Consider the following 22,907-nt stretch of genomic DNA (forward strand, 5'->3'; position numbering starts at 1 on the left):
TTAAATCTTTTGAAAAACATATTCTAATTTCTTTTGTTTTTTAGACACTCTTGACTGCTTCGGGTACTAGAGTCTCCACTACAGCGGCGATAGTCTTTGCTTTTTAATTTATTTGTGTTCCTATTGATGGTCTTTCTCTTTCTTGAATCCCTAGCTCTACTAATTTCCTCAGTGTCTTGTCTAACAAGTCTACATTTATATAGTCACCTTAGCCTCTCCTACCAACTAAAAGTTGGGAAAACCAACCAATAATCTCAGTTGAGTTTGAGATCAGCAGAAAAAATACCGTTTCCTATATTAGTTAAATTTTAATTCTCTCCTAGCAGTTTTATGACCGTTTGCTTGGGCAAATTTAAGTGGAGCTTTATAGGTGCAAACGGCCATATTATTCTTACATCCTCAACACAAAAAAAATCAGAGATATTGCAATGTTACAATCCAAAAATTGAACAAATTATATATTCTGTAACTTATAAATCTATTTAACGCACATATAATTTAGGAAATAATTTAAACTTAAAACTACACCGTAAGAAAAAATTTTTTCAGTCAACATCATCAATGCCTCCATTCGTTATAGTAAATAAGACTTCGTTTGAAGCCAAGTACGGACTGTCGTACACTTTAGCCATTCGTCTCTCGTTGACATCTTTATGAAGCGAAATGCGACAGGTGGAGGCATGTGCCAAAATGTTCCCGCCGACAGGTCGTTGAGCGTCGCCTTGCTCTAAATTGGTAAGATCGGACGTTATTTGATTGGTAATAAAAACGGCGATGTTGTACTCCTCGCTGATTTTTTGCAAGCAGGCCATCAGTTGGCCGAGTTTGTGCTGACGGTGGGCCATTTCCTTTCGTCCGTAGTAATCTACGCGGAAATGTGCTATTATGGAATCGACGATTAATAGCTTAAAAACTCCGGCTTCTTTGTGCAACATGCCCGTAACGCTCTTGAGTAAGTCGTACTGGTGATCGCTAGTATAGGCACGTGCGCATAAAATATTTTCTAAAACTGTATTTCCGTCCAAATGAAAACGTTCGGCTATTGAACGTAATCGATCGGTACGACTAAAGTAGTTAAGGATAATAACACTCTAACTAATGTAAACGAAATATGAAAAGGATACAAGGTACGTTCAGTATCGATAAATATCACTTTGCCGCCCATGTACCCGTTGGGCCCGGACATTTGTGCGGTCACACACAGCGTGTGCGACAGCTGAGTCTTCCCACAGCCGGCCTCTCCGAATACCTCGGTTATTGCCATGGACTCGATTCCACCATAGAGTAACTTGCTAAAAATATACGTTAGCAACTTAACAACGAAATTTGCACGTACTCAAACTTCTTGCTTCCCGTGCTTAACTTAAAAATTTGATTGCGTTGGTCCACGTCTAAGGCGGTCGTAAAACCGTTAACGAACGAAAGCTTCGTGCAGGCCTCTTTAATCTTTTCGATCTTCTTAACGTCGAGTCCCTCAATTTCGAGCATCTTCTTCGGAATTACCATTTGTACACCTTTTATGGTGTTAATTCCGGCGTCTTGTAGCCGTCTTACATCTTCGATGCTAACGCCGTGTTCCAGAAGCAGAGCGATATCTTGGAAGAAGCACTCCTCATCTTCTAGATCGCCTAAGTTTCCCTCCGAGCTGGGGGTACTTTTTGCTTGCTCAATTAAGTCGAGAGCTACAGTTTCCATTGTGAAAAACTTAAATAAAACTTTTCTTGGAAAATTTCAAACTATTTTCTTAAACGATAGTGGCGCGCCCTAGTGGTGAAGTGTCAAGAACTTAACAGTGGCGTACTCATAAAATGTAATGGAAGGAGTATATACTTAGATATTATTCACGTATAAATGAAACTATGATTTATCTAATTTTATCATATAAACTAGCACCGACAAATTGAGCTTAGCTTAAATCCAAGACAACCATTGTTACAATAATTGTTGTCGTAGATTTTAAGCTATGTTTAATCTCAGTTGCGTATTTACGGGGGGGGGGGGAGGAAGGGGATATATCCCCCCCCCCCCAGAAGAATTGAGTTATCATCATAGCTATTAGGTATTTAGGTAATACTCCGCTATCCGCTCCGCCCACTTTAAAATAAAGGCAATAATATATAGGTATATATAGAGAGCAATTTTGGTTTTGGTTAAAGTCTAAAGTCACTAAAATCTAAATATTCTGAGTATTCAGTATTCACTATTCAGTGAGTGATCAGTGTTGGCAGTCAACGATTTGGCTATTCGGCATCGATCGGCAATTCGCTACATTGATGCCCAAAATAACAAATAAGTATCAGGTACTTAGTACTGCTACTGAGGTAGGTACCTGCGTCCTGCCTTTCAGGAAATGACGAAAATAAGAATATTAAATTTTAAAAACTGGAATTTTTTTGCCCATAACTTTTGATTGAGACGTCTAATCGAAAAAGTACGAATCGTTTTGGATTCTACGCACCAAAATTAATAAGAAAGAGTTTTTTCCCGAGAAATTTTGGTGCAGTCGATTTTTGGGAAAAAAGGAAGGTTATAACCTGCCTTTTTTTGAAGCCCGAAGAAAAAATTGTCTCAGATCGACCCGGAAAAAATATTTTCTTATAGAATGTGGCCTGTAGAATCCATAATTTCAAACAGTTCCAAGATATCGGGCTACTAGATCAAAAGTTACAGCCCTTTGAATTTTTTGTCGAAATTGGTTTTTTGCCCATAAATATACCTATTATTCAAAGTTTTCGTTGACTAATTAAAGCAAAAGCCTGTCAGCAGTAAGAAATAAAATACCGTTCTAATCTAATCTTTTTCGCCTGTACAATAATAAATAGATAAATGACTACCAGCATCAGCAACCTGCAACCCAATTTCTATTTCTTACCCCCCCCCCCTTCTAGTACGCACTGGGTGACTGTATGTGCCACGAACTTGTTTAATCCCCCCCAGAACACATTTCTACGTACGCCACTACTTAATCGGAGCTCAGCTTAAATTTGTCGGTGCAAATGGCCATTAGAGACCCTTAAACACATTTGGATACTCTTAAATAGCACGTAAAGGGTTTTAACGATTCTGAAAAATTCTTAAAAACCCTACTTTTCTAGACTGTATATTAGAGACTCTAACTGAAAGACTATGGACATCCTTTTTGTGACTCACGAAGATTTAAATATTCGGTTCTCCTAAAAGCATTTAAATTAGCTTAGCCAAATTTGGAAGTGCATGGAAGATGCAACAAAATTGTGTGCAACAAATATAGGCACAATTACTTTAGGGCCGAGATATATACAGGGTTGGATGCTGTCAGATTTTCGCAATCTAAACTTGTGCCGCTAGCTATATGAAGTGTACAATTCGTTGCTAACTTCACAATTTACTTTTTCCTAACCTCACTCTTTTTTAAACGTCATTTTTGATTCACTATCAATCAAAACGGTTGGTTTTGCATGAAAAAATCACTGGGTGACTGTATGTGCCACGAACTTGTTTAATCCCCCCCAGAACACATTTCTACGTACGCCACTACTTAATCGGAGCTCAGCTTAAATTTGTCGGTGCAAATGGCCATTAGAGACCCTTAAACACATTTGGATACTCTTAAATAGCACGTAAAGGGTTTTAACGATTCTGAAAAATTCTTAAAAACCCTACTTTTCGGTGGAGGATCGAAGTGAATTGCAGCCGCACTTGTACGGCATCTCGCATTACGGTGACAACATCGAGGACGAATGGTTCATAGTGTACTTACTCTTTCAGATTACTAAGGAAATTAATGGTATTGTCGCGAGGGTCGTCGACGCGGACGGTGAATTTTTACTAATTGAGGCAGCTAATTATTTACCCAAGTGGGCTAATCCGGATACTTGCGAAAATCGTGTCTATATCTATCAAGGGAACTTGCATATTATTCCACCAGTGAAAAGTGGCAGCGGTGTTTCGGTAAGTGAAGCATTGTCACAACTTTCCCGGTCGCCGCAAACTAGTTACGCCTCTACTAACATTCAGAATTCAATTTTGAATAGAATTAAAGGGTACCCTAACCGTATCGTCGAGAATTTACATTCGACGACATTGTATGTACCACTTGGAGTTGCGGCAATTCTTAAACACAAACCCGGGCTTGTGGCACCTGCTGTGCAGGCATTTTGTAATCGGGATTTGGTGGACAGCAAAGCCTGTCGTGCCATGAAATATTTTCCCCCGGAAAATCGTGTGTATTGCCGAACTACGTTTACAAAGTGTTTGTATGCTATGTTAAACCATAGCAAGTATGTTCCGGATAAACGTACCGGCTGGAATTTGCCAGTGCTTAACAGTCCTCAACACAAATCGCATACTTTAGGCGTGAAACTCGCATGTGGCTTTGAAATTTTAGTCTCCCAAGCGAAACCCAGTGCCGATGTTGAAAACGACAAAGGGTGGCATGCGTACTTAAAAACCTTGAAAGAGAAGGGCTTCTTCAGAGATCTCCTGGAGCACTCACGCGATTATAACGACCTTTTAAATAAAGCCAAAGAATACTACATCAATTATCGTGACTCCATGCAGTCGACACCTGTAATTGGTCAAGAAATCCTCGACCTGACCAAAAACTTAGACTACAATGCAGACGAGTTTCGCAAGGACACCGCTCAACCCGAGGACGACGACGACTCCTGGCTAGACATCGCACCGAAAGACCTAGACGAACTGCTCCAGGCGAACTACGGTCGAAAAGATTTCACACAACTCAACGGAAACGCGGACGCCACCAATTTCACGGAGAAACTCACGACGTTCCTCGACCACATGTCCGACGTTCAAGGCGTCGAGTTCCCCGAGGAGTCGCCCCCCTCGCGTCCTCCGCGCGGTCTCAAAAGGGGTAGCAAAACTAAGGTCTCGTTCTCCAGCGATACGAAGCTCGACGAAAAACCGAACTCGAACAAGGTGAGTTTCGATCCGGCCGCCTTCACGTGTGCCCTGCAGAACATTCTGGATTTCATGATCCCGGACGACGACAATTGGGACTTGGATTCCGATTCGGATATGAGCGCGTACGGCGAAGATCGGGAAGTGAACTTCGAGGGGGACGACGACGGTAAGAATAAGATGAAGGAGTACATGGCGCAAATGGATCTCGAGTTGCAAAAGACGACCATTGGGGAGAGCTTCCACAAGGTGGAGAAAACCGAGGGGTTCGACGATGTTGAAAGTTTTCGGCCGGTCGATATTGATATGAACGCTTTAAAGAATGTGTTGGAAAGCTACCAGTCGCAGATGGGCGAAGCCGGGCCGGCCAGTACCATGTTGGGACCTATGGGTATTCATTTGGAACCTGGTACAAGTCGGGACGGGCTTAAAAAGCCTGCAGTGTAAGTTCATCTGACTTTTTTAAGGTCTTCCACTACAGTGTGTATTTAATTAAATTTGCCACCCAGAGAGGTCGCTGTTATGTATCCAATTGGAAGTTGTCTAGCAGGGTAAAGTTACTAACACCAAGGCGTTAGTTACCGTTTGAGATTACAGTAATTTTAATAGCTATTTATGTAGATGTTCCAATATTCGAGTCCTAAAGAAAGTAGATAGCAGCCTCGCACGCTTTATACTTTTATAAACAACGTTATTAAGTACTGCCAGTTCGTAAAATAGAAGAGTTTAATTATTGTAAGCGAATTTCCTAAGTTTAATTTTCCGGTTTAGTATCGATTAACTGTGATTTGTTCCATAGTTTTGAATTAATTTTTTGTATCGAACATTTTATACATTAAATAAACCTTATATCTATGATACCGAATTTATTAACAACGATTCTCGAGATCGTTTATAATGTTGCACTTCTGTCTGTGTCCGTGTGCATGATAACTTAGTTTAGAACCGTCCGGTCGCTTTGAAAATTGGTACACATGTACTTAAGGATATAAGAAAGTTTGCAATTGTTTTTCAGTTATGTAGACTAACGGGCCAGAAATTACAGCCCAAAAACTGCCCGATTCTTGTTACAAAGAACATATGAATGCCCAGTTTTTTGTGTCGGTAAATATTCCTTAAAACTCAGGTAACTATGCAGATGTAAAAAAAAACTATTGCGCATGCCCATTCCGACTTGTGTCTGCGCAATCAATTTTTTTAAGATATTTAAAAAAAATTTTGTATCTAGGTACCTCGAGCAAAAGTAGGGCGCGTTTAGACATATCAAGTAGCTGGCGCCAGTCTCACTGACCTGGCATCGTGTGATTTGTGAAAATTTTTTCGTGCCAGTCCAGCGCTGGAGCGAATAGAGCGCGTTTTTCAGAGAAGGTGTTTTGCCCACGCTGAACTAATAAAAAAACAACAATATTACTATAGGTAATAAAAAGAGATATCAATAGGTAAGTCATGCTTTGGCGCGGTTCGGGAAACGCCCATTTAAGTGTCACTGCATTGCGCTTTTAAATAGACGTATCACAAGCAGCGCCAAAGCATGACTTACCTATTGATATCTCTTTTTGGTGCATGCATTTCCATTTACAGGGTTCGCAAATGGTCTCTTTCTTAGACATTGGTCTCTTTTTTCAATGCTGGTCTCTAAAAGTCTCTATTTTTCATATTTGGTCTCTAAAGTCTCTAAATTTTGCATGTTAAAAAAGTATAATTCATAATTGATAAACCGCAGAAATTTTACATTTTTAGCGTATTTTTTAAGAATTAAAAAAAATGCGTTTTGTCCGTCCGGACCCACTTCTGCCATTTCGAACTACTTCTAGGAGAATGGTAGGTAATCCTGGAATTCTTTGCCGTAGGTAGCCTATACTTTGAAGGTGTGCCAGACGGCCACCAAATTTCGCTGTCTAAAAGGCCCCCCCCCCTCCACGAATTATTTCCTGAGATGCTGTTTTTGAAAGTAAAACGTGCATAACTTTTACATACGACAACCAATTGATCTCAACGAAAGGAACCGTTTTCTACCAACTACTGCTCTTTTTTCTGTCCTCTTATCAAAGTACGGTGAGGAGGGGAAGGGGGGGGGTGGAACTAGTTTTATCCTTCATGGTACTCTAATGAAAGGTCTCGACGAAAGGAATTAATTTCTACCAACCATAGCCCTCCTCCTCGACCTCTTATCGCGATCGGGTATATTCCCTTATACCTCGAGAACGGATTGTCGGAAGAGGGTACTCACAAAGGGCCATTGGGACGTCTGCAAGGAATATATCCATTGGTGATGTCAAAAAAAAGCTATTTGGGTTAAAAAAATGCGTTTTACCCTCACAAGAGTTGTGCACAATTTATACTTGTTTAGATATATTGCCGTTTATGTATCTCATTTATTACAAAATAAATATTTTTTGCTTAATTTTGTATGGAAATTGGTTCTCGAAGGTCTCTAAATGGTCTCTATTTTTAAATATGTAATTAGAGACATTAGAGTAATTCAGCTTTACTCATTTTACAGACTATATCAGAATTTCCATAACACACTAGATGTAGATCGTACAGGCGCTACTACTCTCTACTCTCTTATTTCTTATGGGCGCCGTATTTGATTTTTACGGAATGAGTACAAAGAAAAGAAAAATGATGACGTGCCACACTTTATATTTTGGCGAGGGACACGGTTGACTCATCGGTAGACCACTTGCCACTGATTGACTCACCAACGCGATAACTCGCCAATGTGCAAATCGCCAACGGACGACTCGCCACTGTTGGCAAAATATTTCTTAAGAGTACTTTTTATGTAGAATCCATTGCGATACACAGCTTGTATACAGGGTGTTTGGTTTTTCTTATACAACCCAAACTGTATATTTTCATATGGACCACCGTATACGGGACGGCAATTTTTTATTTCCGACTTCCCTAATTTTGTTAGAAATAGTCTATTTAGGTTTTTTGTAGGGACAAAAATTACGAATCTCTACATACTATTGTTTCCTATTTTATAAATTCAGAAACAACAAAAAATTAAAAACTGTCGCGTTTGTAAAGTCGCAGTAATGCTATGGAATTACGAAATCAAACAAAAGCGCCTGCATTTGCCATTAGTTTGATCTCAAACTGCCATGGCACCACTGATTTTCTTAAAAACGCCAGTTTTAGTCATCCAATTTCTTGGTTTCAAAGTTCCAAAAATTAAAAGCTATAGTGTGCATGGATTCACAATTTTTTTCTCTACAAAAAACCTTATCTTTATCTCTAAAATTATTAGGGAGGCCAATAATCAGAAATGAAAAAATTACTATTGACATTCCTATGGTGCGTTGTTCAAGTCACCACCCGGTATATTTTGGAGTTCTTGAAAAGAGCGTGAAATTTCCTGAATGTTTATGTATCATTTATTATACTTCATGTTAAATATTATTTGCAATATTGCATTTTATGTTTTTAATGTAGGCATCTAGGTTTCCATGGCGAACAAAAGATGGCAGGATTGTGTAAAAAGACAATTTCTTGATTATTTGGGAATGTTTATTAGTTTCCAAATATTTCTAATTTCAAATAACACTCAAAAAACAAATTCTACCATCTTTTGTTCGCCATGGAAACCTAGATGCCTACCCTCTAGGGCAGGGGTTCCCAAACTTTCTTGATCCTGACCCTGATTTAAAGTTGTAAAAGCCTTCGCGACCCTAAAACATTTTTCGCACAATGTATAAACAAATAACCTGTTTCTATTATTATACAGGGTGGCCCACTGAAACACTCAATTGCCAATTTTGGCCGCTTAACGACAGTTTTCCCAAAAACGCTCGAATAAGTCAATTTTAGTTGTGAGGGAATGAATTTCACCCCAAAAATGTTAAATGCAAGGGCGGGTAAACGTTAGATAATTCGAGTGTTTCTGGCAAAACTGTCGTGAATCGGCCATTTAGCAATTCTCGGGCGAAAGTTTTTAGTCAAGGCACATCGTAAATCATGCTGCGGATCTAATCGATGCCTTGGTTTCGACCACAACTAAGATTGCGAAACCTTGTTCACATAAATATGTTCTTTCACTAAAATGGAATGGTCCATGAAAGCAAAGGAATCACGAATCTCCTCCCGCATCATCCTCCAAATTGCACTTGTCTGTATTATTGCTTATCCGTTCCTATTTATTTAGGTTTTTTTTCTATAATTCAATTTCTATAACCATTAAAAACGCGATCCTAAAAAATCAGCCCACGACCCCGACTTTGGGAACCCCTGCCCTAGGGGGTCAAGCGATTAGAGATAGCTGAATTCTGTTTGTGCCAGTGATTTTCTCTTTAAAATTGGACCTAGGTCCATATTTTCTACCTCTTAGAGTAAAGGGTGTTTCCATATGAAAATGTCCAATTTGGACCACCCTGTACAGTAGGCCTCATTTAATTTTTAAATGGTCATACTATTTCTCACTTAAAAATTAGGCATAAGGGATGTAAGACTGTCAAAAACTTTTTTTTTCATATCTGCTTTAAGATGGGAGGCCGTTCTGTCAAGAATTCGACACCTTGGTTTTTTCATGCTTCATAATTGTTTCCATTGCCTACTACTTTGAACGGCACGAAAATAAAACCAAAGCACTTGTTTCTTTCGTTTCCATTAGAAACACACAATGAAATCTTGATAGGCACTTGGGCACTAGAAAAGGCACATATTATTTACAGTGGGTACTACGTGCCTGGGCCGTTTACTAGCACATTTGCTACTCACTGCTTTGTTTGTAAACAAAAAGAAAATAAAAACCCTAGCTTGGTCTACATAGACCAATACTTACCTTCGCCCCGATGTTACTATAAGTCCTCAGGGCAACTCTTTAGAATTCTGAGAGAGCTGTGTCAATTACCACATCTGGAAATTAATAAATAAACCGTACTACTGGCAAATTGCTTGTGAGTTGGTGTATCCCCCCAAAATTCACTTCAATTCATCTTTAAAATTGCATTTAATAAAAAAAAATGTACAACTTTCACAATTATTTTGGTGGTTTAAACCACTTGGGAAACTTAGCATCCGTGGGACGGCTAACCTTTGGTGGATGACTTTCATACCCGTATTGCCCAGTACTCGTACTAGCTCCGACGTTAACATCATCCGCAGGAAAATCACTCAACGACATCTCGTCATCATTGAAGGTATGCGCAGGTGGCCTCGTCGATTCCTGCCTATAACTACAGTTAAAAATGCACAATCTCACAATAGAAACATTAACCTCGTTCGCGCCGCCGACAAACTCGCGAGCGATGCAGTCGTGCATTTAGTGAGAAACTCCGTCTTCAGGTATCTTCCGGTAGCACACGCGCCTTTGACGCCGAAGTGTAAAACAGCGTTGGGTACGCAATCGATTTCGATCAACTTACTATTTCGATCCAGGATGTTTATCGGCGGAGTTGTGTCTGAAAAATTAAGTCGGGTAATTGGCGTTTTAATTTGCGAGTACGCTTACAAAGATAAAAGTCCAGGTCTCGATTTTCCAAATAATCGCGTACAAAATCGAAAACCATCTGAAGAGTATCCAGGGGCTTAAAGACGCCTTGCAGAATCATCTGGTCGGGGAAGTGGATGCGAATTATCGACTTCTTGTAGCGGTTCATGCGGGTCAACTCGTCCGTGGACTTGAGAAGACTGCGCCAGGTTGACGTTTGCAGTGGAAGATTATCCAATTCCACTCTGCGTTTTTTAAGATCTTTTAGGAGCTTCTTCGCGTCGGTTATTGTCAGTTCAAAGAAGTCGTCGGGTAGATCTTCCGAAGGTACCGCCTCGGCGGTGTCTTGAGAGAAGATCATCGCGTTTCTCGGACCGACCTTTAAACACAAACTGATGGATTGCAATATTGAGGGTTGTCACTTACAAAAATGAAGTCTTCTTCTGCTACAGTTTTCTCCTTGAGTACTGGCACCGTTTGATGAGGAGGATCATCAGCGAGGGTCTTTGGTAATTGTCTCGGTGGTGAAGCTGCTTTAGGTTTATCGACTGCAGGAGGTGGTTGTTGTGGTGGTGGCAACTCCACTTTTTGATACTTGGGCACAGATGGTTTTTCCCTAGGTCTTTCTGGCAATTTTTCTTCGACAGCTCGTGGTGGTAGAGGTGCCGATATGTTAGCTTGCTCACCCAGTTCCTCGGGAGACCTGCAGATGTTGATAATATAACACACCTACACAGTAAAACACAAAATTCTTTTGAGCTTGTAGAAAATGAAGAAAGTGTCGTGCTACTTACTTATGTATAAGTCGCAACATAGCTCTTCCATGCGTAAGACCCAAACTCCTTAACGTGGTCTCTTTAAATGAGGTTTCACCGTAAATCATTCGTCTCATATAAACAACTACTGGGTTTGTTTCTGGATCGACTTGTTCAGGGCACATTTTACACAAAACATCATGGAGATTACAACCGGGGTCGAAATCGCCAGTCAATCTGTCTCCGTTCTCGCATTGTATCCCTAATGTAACAATTCCGTCCGCTCTTTCGGTGACGGCCTCCGACAGCTCAAGTTGTGCGTTATTCGGTAGGCCGGAAAATCGAATGATCGTGCTCGTGTCGAGACATTTATTGTGATGTTTTATGTCGTACTTCTCCGGTTGTAGACCTTGCTTCTTGCATACCTCTTCCAGAATCTATTTTGGAGTTACTTTTAACCGTTCTACTCATGAGTGCCTCACCTGTAACACTGTGGCATTTACATTCACTTTAACCGTTTGTCTTCTACCGTTTGGTGCTAAAACAGTCACTGCCTTTTCCATTTTATTGCAAAAAGTAGAAAAAGTGATATGTCATTATAACCACACTTTTTTCTAACAGCTCAAATGTAAAATCGCGATACAATTCTAAAAATAGTTATGTCTAAATATGTTGTAAACTATTATTTTTAAAATTTTGGAATGAATTTGTAAAACGATACACTTTTTATTTAATTTTTAATTTCCCGCCATAGGGTAGCATTTTCTATACATTCTTAAAAATTGTAAAAAGTAAATTATTTTTATTTCTCAATATAAATAAAACCTGATATAATTTAGTGAAAATCAGTAACATAACTCGATGGGAGAGATAACAACAATTAATAATATAACAAATAGATACAATTGTTAACAGCCCAGAATAACAAATCTGTGTAACAAATGCCATTGGAGTATGTCAAATGCCTTCTCACTATAAGCAAATAGTTCAGTGGCGTGGCCCTATATTTTTCCTATAATCCTAATCTATGCAATAATATTGTACAAGCTCTTCCAATCAGTGCCTTTAGATGATGCTCCTTTCCGCTTGACTGTTGTACTGGTCCCCTTCGTGATTGCCTGGTGTGGAATGTATACCCTGTTTTCCCTTGGATTGGTGACTATATAGTTTCATGGGTGCCAGCTGTAGATAGTTGTCCATACACTTCATATAACTCTAACGACCGCCGTTGCTAGTAGAACTTCTTTTTTCTTTAGAAAATGATACAGATCAATCCGTTTCCCTCCATTATCGACGCGTACAACTTTTGCCATTTAAGCATTTGCTGGTCTTCAACCCTGTATAAATCAGGCTTGAGGAAGTAGAGCTGCTACTGGCAGATGGTGTACAAAACAAATATAGGAATTATTCATTTATAAACAATGATATAAAGTTACAACTTTTGTTATAGATTTTATGTACGTAGGGGGTAAAAACAGTTTATTCATAATCCAAAATTAAAAAAAAATTGTTTGCCAAACTTCAAATGCGAATGTTGGCAACAGTGCAATATCGCATTTGTTTTGTTGGTGCAGTGTTGCAGTTTTTTGAGAATGAAATGCCAAAATAACATTGACAATTGCAATTCTTTAAAAAATGTATAATTGTAGTTTATTATTACACAAATCAATAATAAAGGCTTCGGCCTGTAAATGGCAAGGCCACTGTAAGAGTATCTAATAATAGGAGCTCATTACCGAATCAAAAATGTTTGCTTACAACAATAAAGTTCCAAATTTGCGATGGTTGTGACAAAAACTTCGGAGAACCGATGGCTAAGAAGATACAGAATCTGTTTTTTTATAGGCGTACTAATTCTATCCTTCCAAATATATCTGGCCGTACGTTTCTTTCGGATTAATGTCGACAACGCGGACACCTCCGGCGATTACAACTCGTTCCGTCTATCAAATTTTGAAATAAACGACGTCGAAAACAGCGTAAATTCCGCGAGACGAAGTAAGGATAGCTTTTCAATAGACGACGAGGACATCAGTAATAGCTTTCAAGCGAAACCGAAGCGCGATACCGTAATAAACAAGACGCAGAACAAGAATCAGTTACATCTCCGTCTGGAGGAGTTAGATTTCGTTCCGGCATGCAAGATAACTACGAAAGAAGCAATCTCGGCAATACACAGAGCAAAAACGCAAAAATGCAAGCAGACTATATCAAATATTACGTGCCTTATTTCCGCCGACCTGCTATACCCCAAGGAGTTGCCGAATTACTGTCCGAATGACGGTTTCGTCGCCGGCAAGTCTTTGGGCTGCTTTAAGGACGAGAAGAGTTTTCGATTGCTCAACGGACACTACGGAAATTACAAGAATGCGAATTCGCCCGAATTTTGTATGCACCTGTGCCTTCAGTCCGGATTTCTCTACGCGGGAGTGCAGTACTCGTAAGTCAATGTGCAAAATAACTTTAGTTTCTAAAGATCAGGCTGTTGTAAGTACCACAAAAATGTACTGAAGTAGTAAGTACCACTATTTACAAAAAATAGAAACCAGTATAAAGCAGTTTAAATGTTTCATATTTACAGTATTTGATTAAATAATATCAAAACAATTGTACAGTAAAGGCACCTTTAAGGTACATCCAAGAAATGGCTTATAACACACTAGAAGGCTCTGCAAATCACTTCACTGACAAGTGACAATAGATGGCCTTGAAATAACAACACTTAAGAAGCAACGAAAACCGGAATAGGTCTTTTGGTGCTTTTTGAACACTTAAGTGCTTTCTTACCCTTGCAAAAATTTCTAGGCACTTTGTGTTATTTCGAGAAACTGCAATGTCCACAGGTATCAGACATATTAACACCTCCAAAAAGTGCCACCAAAGAGCCTTTCCAGATTTCCTTAGGAACCCAACCAAACCAGAGAGTTCCATACAGATTTCATAGCTGTTAGGTTCTATTTATAGCCACTCATCAGGGAGTGACTGTTTTTATCTACGAAATTCATTCAAGTGATATGGTATATTAAATAAAAAGTAATTGTTTCATGTTTTTTTGAGTTTTATTTATTGTTGCTGTGTAGTTATTCCAAAATTTAATTTTTGTACGATACAAATGATACGATATTCCCGAATTTCCCAATATAATCAGTGTTGGTGCTTACACCAATTTTTTTAAAGGCTTGTCTTATCTAAACAGTACCCTAAGTGGATACAAGTATATGATACAGAGTACAACCAAATAATGGGTGGTAGAGACGACAAAGTCAACAAATAAACCAAGCCCCAATATTTGTGTTTATCAATTTTTTTTCCAGAAACCATAAAAGATTGAAGGTAACACCCTTGACCCTTTCAAATATTGTAAAACAATCCGAAATTTCTACCGCAAGATTTTGATTTAAGCAAAGTGAAAATAATCCAAACTTAATATTTGAAAATGCTAAAAACAATTACAATAAAAAACAGCTTTTGTCTAGATTTTCTAAAAAAGTGAACGTTTTTTGGTCAGAATCGCCTAAGTAAATAGAATGTAGGATTTGCACCAAAATTAATAAGAAAAAGTGTTTTCCCGAGAAATTTTGGTGTAGTCGATTTTTGGTAAAAAAAAAGGAAGGTTACTGCCTTTTTTTGAACCCCGAAAAAAAATTGTCTCAGATCGACCGGGAAAAAACATTTTCTTATAGACTGTGCCCTGTAGAATCCATAATTTCAAACAGTTTGAAGATTGAGCTACTAGTTCAAAAGTTACAGCCCTTTGAATTTTCTTTCGAAATTGGTTTCTAGTCCATAACTTTTGATTGAGAAGTCTAATCGAAAAAGAAAGTACGAATTGTTTTGGATTCTACGCACCAAAATTAATAAGAAAAAGTGTTTTCCCGAGAAATTTTGGTGTAGTCGATTTTTGGTAAAACAAGGAAGGTTATACACTGCCTTTTTCTGAGGCGCGAAAAAAAAATTGTCTCAGATGGACCCGGAAAAAAATTTTCTTATAGAATGTGCCCTGTAGAATTCATAATTTCAAACAGTTTGAAGATTGGGCTACTAGTTCAAAAGTTACAGCCCTTTGAATTAGTACTGTTTAAAATTCGCTAACTCAAACAATACTAAATCCATATATTTCATGTAGAACAACAAAACTTATGTGACTTAGTACAAAAAAGCAATTTTTGGGGAAAAATGGACAGTTTACCTCTGAGGTACAGAAATATATCACAGACTTCAGAATAAAATTCTCTACCAAATAAGGAAAGAAATTAAATATCAAAGTTGGTACTCACAGTTTGTGAAACACTGGTTGAAAAGAATTTTTTCGTGTCTTGTTTAGAAATTGTTTGCGAATTTAACCGAACTTGTAGCTTTTATAAACGCAGATAGCAATAGTCGACCAAATAAAATGAACACTCTGTATACAAGGCAGAGGTAAAATTTTGAAAGTGTCTACAAGTTTGCCAATAATGCATACAAATATTCTATTAACTTCTATAATACGTATGGTGTCAAATGATTCATTTTAGTTCGGCATTTCAGTACTTTTGGCAATCGGTAACAACAGCACTGATTACAAGTATTCATTTCTACTTGCGCAAAACAACTATTCATAACAATCAAGGCCAGATGTTACTAATCTAAACATCTACTCCTAGGTCTGAGTGTTTCTGTGGGAACGAGGAACCGTCGCCTACCTCCAGATTGCCGGACTCCTCGTGCAACATGAAGTGTCCGGCGGATCCGCATCTGGCGTGCGGAGGTTATTACACCGTAAACGTCTACCAGACGGGAATTGCGAGTGCGTGCGTTCGTGTTATTAATAGAAAACCCGATGTCATTGTAAAATTGCAGAGTTCTCCCCGCAAGTGGCCGAGACGACGGTGTCGCCCAGCGTGAGGCCGGCGCGTATTGTTTTTCTTTTGACACTGAACGGGAGGGCGTTACGGCAAGTGAGGCGACTAATACGTATTTTGTACCATCGGGATCATTACTTTTACATTCACGTTGACGTTGTAAGTATTTAAACTGAACACGCCTTTTGGTCAAGAAATAGGATTTTTTTAATGAAATTTTTTAGGTAATTTACAAAAAATTTAGTAGGTTTCTAAGAAAGCCTTTATAGTACAGTTAATGACACGTGTAGTCCATTTACATTTATTATGTCTTCAACTAATCAAATCGGGCGGGCCGCACGAGTAAAAATAGCATAAAAAAAGCGTACACGCTTTTCAACCGTCGCGAACCAGCGATCCTCATTTTTTTCTTCATTACAATATTTAAAGGAAACACCACTTCTTTCAGAAACATCGTCAACCATAATTAGACGTGATATCGCCAACTTCGAAGGAACACGTCCCCACTGACGCCGAACTAACACGCACATAGTAATATCTGCATCTCCATTATCTCTTCTAACAGCGATAAGAACATGTGCATTAATTAAATCTTAAATTTTAACAAGAAATTTCTCAATTAAATAAACAATTTACAAAAGCGATAAACTTTAAAAAAGAAAATAATACGCAATTACAAACAATTCTAAAAGGAAAATAGACGATGATAACAAACTCGAAATAACTGTGTTTATGCATAACTAGTCCACCAGAGTTACACTTAATAAATTGAAATATTGTCACATACAGGGTGTCTCGTCATTATTTTTGGGGTTTAGATCGCAATAACGTCTACAAGACGTTTACGCAACAATTTCTCCACTTCTCGAAGGATATTGGAAAACTTCTTAAACTTAATACACGCTTTCGCGTAAGTGACATAAAATACACTTTTCTCCATGTAACGTTGCTTAACTCTGCTAGATTTTCTTCTACAAAACTGTATAATAGGCGAACTGTCTTAGAAAAAGCTGCGATATCGGCAAAACCGACTGTTTTGCAACAAATAACGTCCGCCAAACAAAAAGCCTCGATTAAGATCCGATTCGCTTATTTAAAACCTTTCCCTTTCCATTTATATCCTTCCTCCTCCATTTACAAAATAAAGCGCCGTTTTGGAATAAATAATCTGCACCTATGTTTTCTTAAAAACGTCCGCATGGCGTAGTTTACACAACAATATTTTCCTGAAGTTGTTATTTTTGCATATTTCTGTTCTTTTATCTTATTATTTTTCTTTCATGTTATATCTCTCTTCGGTTTGCAGTCCTATATCTATCTAACCTAACTCTTTGTTCTAGTTTTATTCTTCTTTAAGATTTCTTCTTACTCATTTTGTTGGCATTCTGATTGTCCTTAACACTTTTTGATTTCTTTTCCCATCCCGCTCATTAATCTTTTCTTCTCCTTCTATTACCCTCTCTTTTTTTAGTATTGTTTTTCGATTAGCTCTTTTTTGTTACTTTTCTGTCATTGTTATTGTAAATGTTTGATGAACACTTTATTAACGGTCCTTTATTTAACATAAAACGCACTTAAATAAATATAACTCAATTCAAAGATTAAACGTAAAATCGTCTCTCTAATTTTTACATCATCACGTACACCCACGCGCGATTTTCACTCTTCTTTTTTTTTTTCAGCACACTATTCACCTTATATATACAGGGTGTTTTTTTGGGAGCTTTAGTTAAACGTTTCTGGGAAAGTAAAATAGGTAGGTTTTTGAAAGTTTGTAGTTAGGAGTTATTCTGAAGACCGAATCGATGTAAAATATTTCAAAATGGCCACACTTCCGGAAACACCGGAAGTAGATAGTAACTTCGTTATATTAAATGGCAACCCCTATTTTTTATTGCATTTTTGGATGCTACATAAAATTTCAGTTCTTTTGATACCCACATATCCATATCTGCCATTTATGGTTTTTAAGTTATTTTGACTTTATGAAAAAAAATGGCGGATGCAGATGGTACCTTGATAATTGATTACTTGAAAACGGTTATAATCATGGCAACCCATTTTTATCAGTGCATAGAGAATGAATAGGGCTTTCTTTTAGTGTACTTAAAAAATAATTAAGTTACGTACAACCGCACCTATGGAAATCCAAATTTAAGAAAGTCCAAAAACTCAGTTTTTTTAAATGGAATGACCATGTTCTTCCTATTGCATGAGATAGAGAATCGAAATTGGAATATTTTGATATTACATGTTCCTATAGCTATCTTTAACATTTTCTGATTTATTCCCATTTCATTGAATTGATGCCATTTTTTTGCATTTTCATTTTAGTAGTTGGCCGTGATTTTATAACAATCGAATTTTAAACAAATCAAGAAAAGGATTCTTTAATATCATTGATTCTAGTCTAAATAATTCATTAATAAATAAGTCATTTATTAAGGATATAGGACGGAAAATTTTTGAGAAATCTAGTTCAACTGAATTTCTTAAACAACGTACAAGTTTGGAAATTCAGAGAGGTAATGCGATATCTGTTCTAGCAACAATTCCATACAAAAAATGTTTCAACGAAGTTTTTTATATTTTACATTGATTTTATTTTGTTAATCTTGCATTTGCAATTCAATTCATTTTCTTAAATATTCTCTTGTAGAGCTTTGTATCACTTGTGCTTCAACGATTTTAGGGATACAACATTTCCAAAATTCATACAATTTCGTTCCAGTGTTCGAATGAATGTACGGCAAGCATGTGCCGCTATTCTGTCCATTTCACCATAAATAACAATTAAAGTCAAACATAGGTGAAACCCGAGGTGAAACCACTGCTAGTCATTTTTCGATTTTTGAAAAACTTATGTTAACCTATAACAGTGGGTGATGGATTAGTGTCACTAGATTTGTTTAAAATTCAATTGTTATAGAATCATGGCCGACTACTAAAAAGAAAATCCTAAAAAAATAGTGTCAATTCAATAAAATGGGAATAAGTCAGAAACTGTTAAAGATAGCTTTAGGAACATGTATTGTCAAAATATGCCCATTTCGATTCTCTATCTCATGGAATAGTAAGAACATGGTCATTCCATTTAAAAAAACTGAGTTTTTAGTCTTTGAAGTTTCATAAATTTGGATATCCATAGGGGCGGTCGTACGCAACTTAACTTTTTTTTAAGTGCACTAAAAGAAAGCCCTATTCATTCTCTATGCACTGTTAAAAATAGGTTGCCATGACTACAACCGTTTGCAAGTAATCAATTATCAAGGTACCATCTGCATCCGCCATTTTTTTTCTTAAAGTCAAAATAACTTAAAAACCATAAATGGTAGATATCGACATATGGGTATCAAAAGAAGTGAAATTTCACGTAGAATCCAAAAATGCAATAAAAAATAGGGGTTGCCATTTAAAATAACGAAGTTACTATCTATTTCCGGTGTTTCCGGAAGTGCGGCCATTTTGAAAATATTTTACATCGATTCGGCCTTCAGAGTAACTCCTAAGTACAAATTTTCAAAAACCTACCTATTTCACTTTCCCAGAAACTTTTAACTAAAGCTCCCAAAAAAACATCCTGTATATTTTAACAGTCATGTCATCAAGTTCTCCCTTTGTTCTATTTTAGTAGATAAGATCTGCGCATGCGCCAAGTTCAAGGTCATTCGATTGAGTTCTGTTTGTGAAAAGGTTGGTTATTAAACGGACGCAATTCTGTTAACCGTTAATTGCTCTGAACTGGGCCCATGCGCAGATATCAAGGTCAAAGTAGCTTACAGTCTGTATTGCTTATCTACTTATTATGTTCATCCTCTTCTTCATATTGTCATCCAACTTATGGCCGTTTGCACCGACAAATTTAAGCGGAATCCATAGAAACGATTATTGAGACATTGGTTGCCATGGATTTTAAGCTAAGCTCAGGAGATTTGTCGGTGCAAACGGAGAAAGGTCTGACTTGCAAAAGTATCTGTCCTTAGCGTTGGTCTCTCGTCTCTGACAATTGAAATTCATGGAAACATTTGAACTAATTTTGTTCTGCGACTTTACTTTTCAGCACAATTAGAATAATGGCGTCGGGATGTGACGACCCCATCGCCCATTACTTTTTAGTGATGCAATCAGTCAATCATGGCGACGTTTGGTGTACAGTTTAAACTGTAACAAATTCTTGTGGCGGTTCCGTAATAATTAAAAGGGCGCTTCGTCTGAATATTACAACTTCTTTTGTTTTTCAGCGCCAAGACTATCTCTTTCGCGAACTTCTCAGCTTGGAAACACAATTTCCCAACATACGTCTGACGCGCAAGCGTTTCTGCACAATTTGGGGAGGCGCCTCGCTTCTACAAATGTTATTGTCATCGATGCACGAGCTGTTATTATCACGTTGGGAGTGGGACTTCGTCATTAATCTCAGCGAATCGGATTACCCGGTCAAAACTGGGGACAAACTGGTGGAGTTCCTCACGGCGAATAAGGGAAAGAATTTCGTCAAATCGCACGGTCGCGAGGTTCAAAGGTTCATACAGAAGCAAGGGCTTGATAAGACCTTCGTCGAGTGCGACACGCACATGTGGCGGATCGGCGATAGAAAATTGCCGTGGGGCATACAAATTGACGGCGGTAGCGACTGGATCGCGTTATCGCGCGAATTCGTGACGTACGCCGCCAGTGATGAACCGGACGAATTGGTTAAGGGTTTACGGATTGTCTTCAACTACACACTGCTGCCGGCCGAATCGTTTTTCCACACCGTTTTGAAGAACTCCAAATTCTGCAATAGCTACATTGATAATAATTTGCACGTGACGAATTGGAAGCGACGACTGGGCTGCAAGTGTCAATACAAGCACATAGTCGACTGGTGCGGATGCAGCCCGAATGACTTTCTACCAGAGGATTGGCTGCGCATACAGAACACTGAAACGCGCCAGATATTTTTTGCGCGAAAATTTGAACCGGTGATCAATCAGGCGGTCGTCTTGCAACTGGAGCAGTGGCTGTACAACGTCAATTTTAACAAAGACATCCCTAACATAAACTCATACTGGCAGAGCGTCTACCATCACCTAGATCTAACTCCATCACCCGATGATAGTCTGTTGACAGTGGCTCAAAGTATCATTCGCATTAACTCTAAATTAATTTCCGATAAATGTAGGCTAATTCCAGAGAAAATTCTCGAAATGACGTCGTTCCACGCCGACGACATCTACCAGAAGACTCTCATACTATATGTAGCTAATGACACTGGTGCGGCTCAAAAAGTGACCGTCGAAACGAATTTTAAATATAAGACCACGTTCGTACTATTAAAATCCTCGCCGTTTCTTCACAGACTCAAATCGCTAACCGTGAGTACCGAGTACGATCCCAAGGAGCAAACGTTCCGCAATTTCGCGCACATCATGGGACCGTACTCCGAGCCGACGCTCGTCTTCGAATTCAACTCCAGTCCCGAACTCGCCGCCAAATCCACCAATATCACGTTCTTGTGGATCGATCCGGTCGGACGACTGGCAGACGTGCACGACGTTTCGATCGACGACAACTACGCCCTCGGGCACATCAAGCCGGCGCTCAAACAGCCGCTCCTCCCCGGCGCGTGGACGGTCAAGCTAATTCACAAGCAGGTACTGGCCGAAATGAAGTTTCTAATTGCGCCGCTCGAATTCTTTTCGGGAAACGTCGTGACGCAGAAACAGGTCGGCTTCGTTCACTCCGGCTCCGAGATTATAAAGGAATTCGACGTCCAGTGGGGTCGGTTTCTGCCTAACGGTTTCGATCGCGAGACTCTCCTCAGCAAGTCGATCGCCGATTCGAAACGGTTCGGCGCCGACTTGCGCGACTGGATCGACTCGTTAGTTAATAAATTTTTTAGTATAGGGAGTAGTTGCGCGAGTGATCGGAGTACGGTGTGTACGAGGAGTTTCGACGAATGCGGTAAGACTAACTGGAGCAGTTTTGCTCCCGATCCTAAGAGCTCTCTAAACAATCTTTAAAGGTTGGCGATTTTTATTTATTTTTTTTATACACAGTGGCGGCGCCTAGTGACCGAAATCGAAATGAGCCTGATACTAAAACTAGTTTGTAAATCGACCACACGAAGGTGCGTTTGGAATTTTTTCAAAATTGGCAGCTGATTTCGAGTGAACAGGCAGATTGCGACACTTTGTATACCTAGGGACTTTAGTTGACTGATCCACCTGTATAAATTTAAAGTCCATGTTTTTACGGTAGCAGTAATTATTTTATATGGTAAAACTATACTGCATTCATTACACAACAAGATAGTAGATGGCGCTGTCTTTGAAGATAAGCGCACACAGGAAAAATATAAAATGGCATTAACAGCTAATGGCAGTTTGACCGTTTAGTTGGCAACAGAAACAACCAACCACCCTACAAAATTTTTATTTTTCAGCTTAATACTGACTTGTGTTTTAACCAATCTTCACAGTATAGGTCAAAACTTCCCTATGCTTTCTTCCGCTACCTTCTTAAAATGAATAAAGTGTAGTGCGATTTCCCTAATTGCTTACCCCATACCATACATCAAAGGTAGTCTTAGAGTGGAGTTATTTTGTTATCAGCTGGGCGTCTTCGTTTTAATTCCCGACACTTTAGTCGACTGCTCATAACAGAATAATTAAATTCTAAATACTTGTACTTAATGTCGCAGTTTGTGGAGCCGCCTCTGTTTCGTCTTTCACCCAAAGCCAGATATCATACGAATTCCGTTAATCTAATTAACGTATTTTAAGCAATATTCCCCTTCAGTTCGGAACTAAATAACTACTTCTAAGTAAAGAAATAAATGTTTTATCAATAATGTTATTTGTGATAATATCGGTGCTCGTCTTAGATATATCATTTACGTGTCATAAATAAATAATTTTAAGCGTAATGTATTGGAAATAATTAGATAGGTAGGTAATTGTATTTCGCTCTCGTTTAAATAATTACTATTTT

General features: G+C 38.5%; 4 protein-coding genes across 5 annotated transcripts; 2 read left to right on the plus strand and 2 right to left on the minus strand.

The window, feature by feature from the left end:
- Positions 1-288: 288 nt before the first annotated feature.
- On the minus strand, positions 289-1,744 carry LOC116173422 (meiotic recombination protein DMC1/LIM15 homolog). Its single transcript, XM_031490890.1, has 3 exons — positions 1,337-1,744; positions 1,125-1,292; positions 289-1,065 (listed from the first exon to the last, which is right to left on the minus strand). Exons 1-3 carry the CDS (start codon positions 1,693-1,695, stop codon positions 546-548), a joined length of 1,047 nt encoding a protein of 348 aa, XP_031346750.1. The 5' UTR covers positions 1,696-1,744; the 3' UTR covers positions 289-545.
- Positions 1,745-3,633: 1,889 nt separating this feature from the next.
- On the plus strand, positions 3,634-5,757 carry LOC116174491 (protein ecdysoneless; the record flags this gene model as incomplete). The annotated part of the gene is made up of 1 exon (XM_031492427.1): positions 3,634-5,757. A coding segment is annotated over one exon (1,713 nt), but the record flags the coding sequence as incomplete, so codon positions are not given.
- A 4,080-nt stretch (positions 5,758-9,837) lies between these two features.
- Positions 9,838-11,873, minus strand: LOC116173154 (tether containing UBX domain for GLUT4). Its single transcript, XM_031490453.1, has 6 exons — positions 11,574-11,873; positions 11,131-11,528; positions 10,763-11,039; positions 10,358-10,715; positions 10,124-10,307; positions 9,838-10,076 (listed from the first exon to the last, which is right to left on the minus strand). The coding sequence occupies exons 1-6, from the start codon at positions 11,652-11,654 to the stop codon at positions 9,887-9,889; spliced, it is 1,488 nt and encodes a 495-aa protein (XP_031346313.1). The 5' UTR covers positions 11,655-11,873; the 3' UTR covers positions 9,838-9,886.
- Positions 11,874-12,619: 746 nt separating this feature from the next.
- On the plus strand, positions 12,620-22,711 carry LOC116173153 (xylosyltransferase oxt). 2 transcript variants are annotated; one of them, XM_031490451.1, is made up of 5 exons: positions 12,620-13,531; positions 15,735-15,877; positions 15,931-16,091; positions 20,174-21,053; positions 21,108-22,711. In XM_031490451.1, exons 1-5 carry the CDS (start codon positions 12,873-12,875, stop codon positions 21,935-21,937), a joined length of 2,673 nt encoding a protein of 890 aa, XP_031346311.1. In that variant the 5' UTR covers positions 12,620-12,872; the 3' UTR covers positions 21,938-22,711. The 2 variants fall into 2 exon arrangements, with proteins under 2 accessions (XP_031346311.1, XP_031346310.1); XM_031490450.1 differs by having other exon boundaries at positions 12,625-13,531; positions 20,174-22,711.
- Positions 22,712-22,907: the final 196 nt, after the last annotated feature.

The sequence above is a fragment of the Photinus pyralis genome, unplaced genomic scaffold (assembly GCF_008802855.1).
Source record: "Photinus pyralis isolate 1611_PpyrPB1 unplaced genomic scaffold, Ppyr1.3 Ppyr1.4_LG6, whole genome shotgun sequence".
Lineage (NCBI taxonomy): Eukaryota > Metazoa > Arthropoda > Insecta > Coleoptera > Lampyridae > Photinus > Photinus pyralis.